At 34.9% G+C, this 9,584-nt stretch overlaps 1 protein-coding gene across 2 annotated transcripts in view; it reads right to left on the bottom strand.

The window, feature by feature from the left end:
- Positions 1-8,092, bottom strand: part of PCMT1 (protein-L-isoaspartate (D-aspartate) O-methyltransferase) — a 25,268-nt gene extending 17,176 nt beyond the window's left edge. For both annotated transcript variants that reach the window (XM_009281400.2, XM_009281399.2), the window contains exons 1-4: positions 7,993-8,092; positions 6,751-6,782; positions 4,864-4,968; positions 1,261-1,381 (exon numbers count right to left, since the gene is read on the bottom strand). In XM_009281400.2, coding sequence (XP_009279675.1) covers positions 1,261-1,381; positions 4,864-4,968; positions 6,751-6,782; positions 7,993-8,059 — 325 coding nt within the window. In that variant the 5' untranslated portion in view covers positions 8,060-8,092. The remainder of the gene's footprint in view (positions 1-1,260; positions 1,382-4,863; positions 4,969-6,750; positions 6,783-7,992) is intronic.
- Between the last annotated feature and the right edge of the window lie 1,492 nt (positions 8,093-9,584).

Below are 9,584 nucleotides of genomic sequence, written 5' to 3'. Positions count from 1 at the left end.
AGCTCTGTCTGGACTGTAGCTCCACATCAAAGAGCTCCCAGGAATCCAGCACATTTGAAACATTCTTCTCCACCTAATTCACAAAAGTGCTACTCATCTGTCTGTTTTTTTTTTTAAATGTACCTCACAACAGAACTATTCATAAGTCTCTTAGTCATCCTGATACACAGTCAAACATAATATAGATGATGATGTTTACTTAGAATTCTAGACTCCCAAGAGCATCAGAATTTGTTTCAGGTATAACCAGAAGTATAAGTCCAAATTGCTCTTGTACAGCAACAATGGAAATTATCCTCCCATTCCCCCTCTCCAGCCCCAACAGTCTCAGTATAACTTCTCTTTCAAGGAAGTTTAAGGCATAAGTGTTCTCAGTGAGGGACACTGCATTTTATACACATGTATAAGTATTTGTGTTGATTGGCTCATTTAAAAAAAAGACCAAGAATCAAAATGGTAATTAAGGTAAGAGCCAAACATCACATAATAATCATTTTTCCAAGAGCTCTTGTAAGAAGCTGCAAAATAATCCAGACCTTCAACTTTTTTAAACTTAACAAACAGAATGATAATGAAGGGAATGCGTTCCTCCTGCCAGCTTTGCATCTTCTAAAAAAAAAAAAACACACAGCTTTTTCTTTTAGTCATGTAAGTATTATTTAAAACAATTCACTGTCCTTGTATAATTTTAGCATTATTTCCTCTTTTTCAGAGTTACTGAAAGTAGTTTGGTGCCAATCAATCACTTCCCTAACATACAAATACCGTCAGTTTTAAAAACAAGTGAAATAAACTTCAGCGATGCATACTGCCAATCTAGTACTTTTTCCACTCGGCTCTTTGCGTGCAGCTTTCTCAATTACTGTATCAGAAGTATGAAGGCTTTGCTAAAACGCTTATATTTAGATGACAGTACTTCATTTCATTCAAGAAAAGCTGTGCATTCAAACCGAATTTTAAATAGCAAATTTAACATGACAGACCTTAGCATGTAAAGTATTTTCACCGAAAAACACTTCCTTGTTAAGCTGAATGATTACATATTCTTTAAGATTACCAGAAGTCATATTCTCAAAACTGTATGAAGATGATATTTTTCAAAGGCCTAAAGACGACTTGGATTTTTAAATTTTCATTTGGCTTTTCTTTCTTTGGTTTAACTTCTTAAATTAGAATTTTTAATCACATCCAATTCCAGTTTCAACCAGCTGCTAGAAAGAATATCAGTTTAATTAGTAAGTATATCAGTCTGATGCTCACCAATCAGTTTCACTCTTCCTGAAGACAGCAATGTGGGATCATCTTTTTTGACATTATTTATTGAGTCATCTACTAGTTCTTTGATATGATCAATTCCTACAACTTGTCCTTTGGGACCAACCTGGAATAAAAATATACAGTTGAATAATTTCTGCTAGTTTTGATTTATTTATAGAATGAGTATTTCTATCTCCTGAGCCCATTTCTCCAAAATAAAAACAAAAACAGTAAAGCGGTAGTATATTTGCCCAATGTTATTAAAACTACTGCTTAGAATGACACATCCTGACTGCTAGAAGCAACTGGTAATTAAAGTTTGTCAGTACAGTCTTATAAATGCTTGTTACAGTCATCTTTGAGATGCGATTCAAGTAAGTTATACTTAGTGGAGATTTCTTCTCTGAATTTTTAGAAGTTAAATTTGATCATGAGTGTTTGCATTACCTACAATAGAAAGTAACAACTTCAAGGACAAAGACTAGAACTAATCTCCTTTCATGTTAAATAAACTTTCTTACAGATTAAGGTTTTTCTAGAGAAGACCTTACTTCAAGGAAAACAGCGTAGAACAACATGCGTGACTTACTAGAGAAGACCTTACTTCAAGGAAAACAGTAAGTCACGCATGTTGTTCTACGCTATCTCAAGAGTCCTATTCTTTCAGAAGCAAGTGCAGCAATTAACAGTCAGGGACAAACTACCTTCCACCTACCCTTGCACTCACGAATCTACTTTCAGATTTACAGCTCTCTTCCACAGGAAGAGTGGAACTTTTGAAAGCTCATAACTCACAAAAGGTCACAAAAGATCTGTGTATTCTGAGGTGAAAAAAGACCTACTAGCAAAAACTTCCCCATTACAGATATTTCTTCTGGAATTGTGTCTTTATTCCAGAAAAAGTTATTCCAATTTTGGAGAGAGGAGAAAAAGAATCCAAATCTTAAAATCTGACCATTTTTAACAGGATCCAGCTCAAAGAACACAATGGCAGAGTATGTCCTAGCAGTCCATGTTGTCATACAACTTTGTCTCTGGACACATTTGAATGCATTGGTCATGTTTCTGTCTCTTACATTTTAATGTTGCTAAGACATGGAAAATTGATAACTGGTTATTGATATAATGGGTTTTTTTTTCTATTTTATTATGGACAAGTCCTATGCTAAAAACATCCAAAGAGCAGTGTTATCTCTTCTTTTTCAAGTGGAAGACCACCAGCCTAGCCTTTGACACAGAGCAAGACACATGGCAAGTTTTCACTATGACAACCACAGGTTACTATTTGGAGGAATGCCTGGCAGTCGGTTGTACCAGAAGCCGGCAAAAGATCCAGTGTAGTCCAAACAAAGGGTAACGTCACAGAAATTAAAACTTAGCAAAATGGCCATAGCATGAAATAGCCCGATATAAAGTAAGAGAACCTCCTGCTGCATGTCACAGTCCGTTATGCTATTTCTGAGTCCTCATCAATTACCTCTGTCTATTACCCTGGAACTTTGAAGTGTGTGCGATCAAGAAAATAGCAAAATGGCACAGTTTTGGGGATCTCCATGGTCTGTTTGGAATAAGAACATACCACACTTTTTATAATTCCAGTACTTACAGGATGAAAACTACAATTAATTTAATTTGCCAGCAACCTTTAAAAGTGAATAAACATTTAAGTTTGCATGCTATGTAGATAACTTTGTCACATCAGTTTAACATGAAAACCCAAACAAAAATCTTAAAGGTGCTTTGCTAGTCTAAGTAAACATGAAGCTTTCCCAGAAGAACCACAAATTAGATTATCATCATAGGAGTAAAGCTGTCATGCCATCAACGTGCACTCAGGTACTCTGTGCTACAAATGCGAGTTATTCATTCTAGATCTCAAGTAGACTGAGAAGCAACATCCACGTGATCCAGTAAGCACATCCCCAATTGAATTTTGACAGCAAAACACTTTACCATCATTCCCTATAATACACTTCTTTCAAGCTTCTGTTACTGTTAGAAAGAACTTTACAGAGAAAGAAAGTCAGAGCAGTACATATTGTCTTATCTACATTCATTCACGTGAATGAAGCAAGATCCATATTGCACAGTTATAATGCTATCAAACAGAACAAAAGCATTTATCTAATGTTTCACAAAACACACGTCTGTAAGGCATTCCACAGCGTGCCACCAAGGAGGATTCAGAAGAGGAACATGACATTCATATGGCAATAAAAGGATTGTGTGATTAACTTCAGCAAAACTGGAAAGAGATTTCCTTTCTGTGGCAATTCTGACTTCTCTGCAGATGTTTTCAGCTATTCTTATATAGCTGTTTTAAAAGAGAAAAGTGCACAACCACATCTTAGCACGTCTTATCTAAAACGGCTATTCCTCTATGCATTCATAACTTTTTAGTGAGAAATACACATAACTTTGACAAAAGTTTTCACACTTGTAGGATTGGAGTTCCCATGCATACTACTAACACTTGACTACAAAGACCAAAAATAATAGGTAGAAAGTTGCATAAGAGATATTTAAGATTTGCTCTAAACTGCAGTTTGGTTAACTTACTTAAACTACAATTATTATTTTATTTTTTTTAAATATGGCAGCTAGCACTCCAAAAAACCTAAATACTTTTGCTAGTGCATTGCCCGGTCCTAAACATTCTTATCTACTTCTTAACAAAGGAAACCAGAAGTGATTGCAGACTCAACAGATCAGTGCTTGAAAACAGAAAACCAAGTAGCAAAAAAACCCGTATGAGAATTTATCATATACATCACCATATTCCAAATTAACTTCTCAGGAAGACAAAAAAAAAAAATCTAGTTGGCAGTTTAATGAAGGTCTCTGCTAGTTATAAAGCAATGAAAGAGGCCTGGAATGGAGAAGGAGGAACTGATTATATTCTACTACATAAATTAGTCTAACAGTACTGTAGCTACAGCCATCATAAAACAAATCTTTTCATCTTTTCTTCCTGATGCAAGATAGGGTGGAACCACAGAGAATTCCTTACATACAGGTTGAACAACCCAGAGATTAAGTTACTTGGAAAAGATGTAAAAAGAATATAAATTAATATCTAACTTAGAAAAGATTAAATGGATACTTATAGTGATACTCACGCAATATAGTAACAAGAAAAAAAGAAATTAAATTCAAAGACAATTTATATACATACGATATATTTTCCTTTGGAAATAGGATTCTTTTAGGTCTCACTAAGCTCTCATCATAAAAGGAAGATGTGACAATTGATCACAATAAGAACATTTATAGCCATACAAGATAATGTAAAAATTGGGCTGGACAAGACAAACATCTCCTTCCTTCAAGCTATAAAGCAACCACTAAAATGTAATCAAGAAAAAAAACTTCCCCTCTAGGCAGTTTCTTCACCACCACATGATTTACCAGACCCTTTAACTCAACCATCTAGTATCACCTAGGGTAAGAAATGGGTACTAATCACACCCAGGAGAGTAAGTTATTTTCTGTATAATCTACATCAGTCCACTGTACGAAGGATGCTTTTTTTTTCCCCCTTTAATTCAGAGTTATGCTGCAGTTCAAGCAGTTCTGATGGTCAAGTGATTAAACTAAATATCTCACCATTCGCGAAAAGCATGCTGTAAGGATTCCACTTCCAGATCCTACATCAAGTGCTTTGGCTCCTTCATGTAACTGATCAGAAAGAAGTTCAAGAGCATATGCATGCTAAGAGAAGAAGACAGAGACAGAAAATTCCAAAATATTTTAAGTGTCTATTTTACCCAATATATGTTCATTTCTTCAGTGATTTTGGGCAATGCACTGAGGATTCATGTAAGAAATTTCAGAATTATTTTCTATGACAAAAAAGGGGAAGGGGAGATAACGACATGATATAATCATTGCTATTTCATTGGCTTCAACAAATTGTATTTTTTTTTTTTAGTGTATCTAGATATAAACTCATCTGACCATTCAAGCTTCTAGCACAGACTCAATTTAGATATAGTTATTGGGAGAGACACCATAAATCAATTTAATTCTTTTCAGGTCTGGTGGTTCTTACTGTTCCAGCAGTATATGGCCTATAAAGAATTTAGCTTATAATTATGCTATATACATTGGAATATGCTGGGACAGAGGCTAGTTAGGAAGAAGGCAGCTTTGGAGCATCAAGGAAAATGCCTATTAGAACTACCTCTTGTATTACCTGCACACTTGCTGAATCAAAGAGTAGGAAAAAGAGGTTGTCTTTAACAAAGGCAGATAGCCAGGCTCATATATGAAATGTAGTAGTCTAAAGACAGACTTCATGAGCAGTTTTGCTTTCCTACATGGTGGACCAACACACAAACTAAGCTTAGGTCACACACTAAAAAACCAATTCGTTCTTTAATGTTTCAGAGAGCCATTACCACACTCTTATGGCTTAATTCATCATACCCAGAAAACAGAAATAATTAGAACATTTATTGTTAGAACATTTACTAATGTTCTAATGTACTAATGTTCATTTAGAACAGTAACATTTGCTTAGAGGATATGTCCTTCTTGCTCTAACACTTCATATACTACTAGTGCTAAGCATAGAATAATTCAAGGATAATGACTTAGGCGAGTTAAAATTTTGAAAACATAATTAATACTTATTTTCACACTTAGCCACAGTGCTTCTTTCTCTGTCGTTCCTTGAATAAAATCATTAATATTTCCATATGAAATTCCTGATTTTTTTTATATTGATAACTAGGTAAATTCTAACCCAACTAGGTAGTTTTTTAGTGAAGAGGAGCAGACTTACTATGTTTTGACACTTTCCAAATATTGCAAGGACAAATTATACATTTCTATTCATCCCTCATCTCAGAAAAATTATGTCTGTGCTAGATTTATGTACTGAAATCCCCTCTTAACGCTCAGTCATGAATGCCCTGGTCTCAAACCACTTGGCAAAAAACCTGCATCTCAGTATAATTTTTTTTTTCCTGTCCAAAGAATTAAAGGCATTACAGCAATACCGTACCATAGAAATCACTGTTATCCACTCCTGAATTCTTGTATTTTTGTGAATTACAGAGTCAGAGTAATTTCGGTTGGAAAGGATCTCTGGAAATCCTGTGGTCCAACCCTCTTTCAACACAGGGGCAATTTAAATTAGGCTGCTTAGAGCCCTGTCCAGTCAGCTGCTTTGCATATCAAAGAACAGAATTTCCACAATCTGCGAAACCTGTTCCAGTGCTTAACTACCCTCAATGTGATTTTTTCTGTTTCACCCTAGAAACTAATCAGAATTTCCCATGTTGCATTTTTTTGTCCACCACCTCTCATCCTGTAACTGCATCTCCAAGAAAAGTCTGGCTCAATCTTCTCTGTGCCCTTCTACTAGGCAGTTCACAACAGCATCACTGCAATCAACTGTTCATTAAATTTGCTAGGATAAATATTGTATTTCAGAAGCATTTGGATGTTTATAATATCACCTATACTAATCACAAGTTTAAAGCTTACCATATGTGGAGCACTGATTGTTGCTTGGAAACCTGTAAAACAAGAGAATGGAAGAATATGTTGATCATTGTTCAGACGGCAACCTTACAATCTTTATTGTCATGACTGTAAAGTGCAATACCTTAATTGTCGCCCTCATTCAGGGCGCTACACACACACACACACACACCCCAACAGTTACATAGGTACTCTACTTCAGAAGTGAATTAAGGTACATCATCTGAAAGCTACACCACGTCAACTCTGGACAGGAGGAAAAAAAAAAAGGGGTTCTACCCTTGACCTCAGTTACAATCTCCATTTTGTCACTATATTGCCTTAGCTTGATCAAGTATGTTGAATTCAGAAGAGTAATGTCTCCCAGCATAACGTAATGCCTTTTTCACTTGGTCCCTATGTAAAAACTTGGATTTGTTAGTTTGAGTTTGATGCGGTGGGGACCATAGAACTTCTGGAGACAATAACCTCACCTATTTTGCAAACAGCACACACCTATGAAAAAACATAGAGGAACACTCACCTATATTTGTTTCTGTGGAGATATATAAGCTTTTGAGATGCATCTTAAGAGATTTTTTAATTTTCCTATGCAACTAATAAAATCCCATTACAATTAATAATTCTCCCCACCCACTATTAAAGAAAAAATTCAATAGTTTTCCTATACAAATCATAAAACCCCATTACAATCCATAGTTCTCATCACGGGGAGAATTTAGTATATTTCTGTAATTCATTCTCCTGCCTTGGAAAGATAAAACTGGGATCTGGATGGGAAACAGCCGTCCTAAACAACTGTCCTATCAGTAGATCTTCCCATTTAAAGCCTATTTTCATATTAAAAAAAAAATCTCATTTAAAAGGTTTAAGAAACTCTGCATTGATCTCAACTGAATCATTTCTGTAAAAAGAGAGACTGTTTCTGATGTAAACTGGATACAAATGATTTTTAAGTATTTAAACATCAGCTGCACCACCACAAATTGCTGTGGTTTAAAAAATACATATTTACACAATTAATATTGATTGAAGAACATCTATCTACTTGATGTATCCAAGTATGCCAACTGCATTCCATAACAAATCAAAACTTAGTTAAAAGGTATTGAATAAACTGATAAAGAACTAAACAAGCTTCCAAATTTAAAAAATTATGTTCACATTCTTAACATATGTATGTCAAAGGCAGTCACAGTTATGCAAATTAGAACAATCTCAATCATTTTTACAAGATGCTCTTACCTATAGACTGTGGAGAATCCATATAAGGGTTGTATTTTGCATAGTGGCAACGGTCTGTAGCCAGCATTACTTCAAATACCTTGTCTGATTTGATTATTCCATTTTCTATAAATAAACAAACAAATAAAATTGAAGGCATTGTTTCTCTTCTGCAGTGCAAGAGCATGTGAAATACATGAATATATTCCTAATATTGTGAGAAATCATGCTACCTTACCCTCTCTAACACTCTAACCCTCATCACACTAGAATTTAAGCTGTGGTCCATAGATCAAACAATGCTTAAGCCAGTGAACTTTGAACAAGACTTTCCCAGCAGTTACAGATGCTTTTCTGAAACAGTAGACACCATTCGCAAAGATCTATCCCCTAGAAAAACTCAACTTCATGCACACTTTTGATATTCCTGAAAACATAGTCATCACAGAAACTGGTATTACTCTACACACCAAACAAGATATGCTTCGTATTTCTAAGCTATGTGAGTAATTATTGAAAAATATACAAAAGCAGGTTAGAAATGTGAAGCTGCAGCATCCTTGCTCAATATTTTATTTTCAAGATCAGTTTCTCTTTTGTGTTGGCAAAAGAAAAAAAATCCTTTCGTAAAGAAACTCCTACAGAATCAGAATTCTTACACTGGGGCAGACTGAGGCCAAAGAGTCAAAAGACTGAATCTTTGTTCACTTTTCAAAATAAAACGTAAATGCACATGCATACAACATGTCAGAAGCACTGTGCAGTGCAGCCATTTTTCCTTGCAATTTTATTGAAGTTTTTTTTAACACTGAATTCTTTCTTTAAAGTTCTGAAGAGACATTTATGAGTAACAGAAAACTTTAGGAAACAAATGGAAGAAATTAATCACTTGCATTAAAAGACACAGTATAAACTACAAATAACTGAAATTTCAACAATGGATTGCTTCATTGAACTACTTACTTTAAACAAGGAAGATTTATGTGGAAAATTATACTTAAAAGGAAAAAAATAGATAATTTCAGTACCTTTAAAATCTAACCCAAAATGCAGTAACATAAAAATCAGATTAAGGAGCTTTTGTAAGTTTGTCCTAACTGAAGTCACATCAGTGGGGGGGTTTTGGGGTTTTTTTTGGGTTGGATTTTTTTTTTTTTTTAAGTACTACCAACACTAACACACCTGTGCCCAGGCCTGGGCTAACTTCTGCAGAGGCTTCCCTGACTGTTTGCAGTGTGCTCCCAACTACCCTTATCAATCATGGGATTTGCTTTGGTTTTTTCTTATCTACTACCTGTGTCCAGGATTTAGTTATACTATATAACAGAGGCTTGAATTCAGAGACCAAAATAACCCCCCAAAACATTTTGCTTTTTGGTCTGAAAACAAAGTATCAAAAAGAACTGCAATAGGAATATGCTACCAAATTATTAAGGAAAAGAACAATTCTTTTAAAAAAATATAAGATATATTCTTTTTTAGAATTATTTCTATATCTGATAAATCTCAGAAAAAGCATGTAGTCCCCTCACAGACCACACACATTACACATATCCTGTGCTTTGACTTGATTTAGAACTGTATACTACAGTTCCAGTTAGAGGAAACTCCTC

Source organism: Aptenodytes forsteri, unplaced genomic scaffold, assembly GCF_000699145.1.
Source record: "Aptenodytes forsteri isolate BGI_AS27 unplaced genomic scaffold, ASM69914v1 Scaffold82, whole genome shotgun sequence".
In the NCBI taxonomy this organism is placed as follows: Eukaryota; Metazoa; Chordata; class Aves; order Sphenisciformes; family Spheniscidae; genus Aptenodytes; species Aptenodytes forsteri.
Note: the sequence above shows the minus strand (reverse complement) of the source record. Positions and strands in the feature narration are given on the sequence as shown.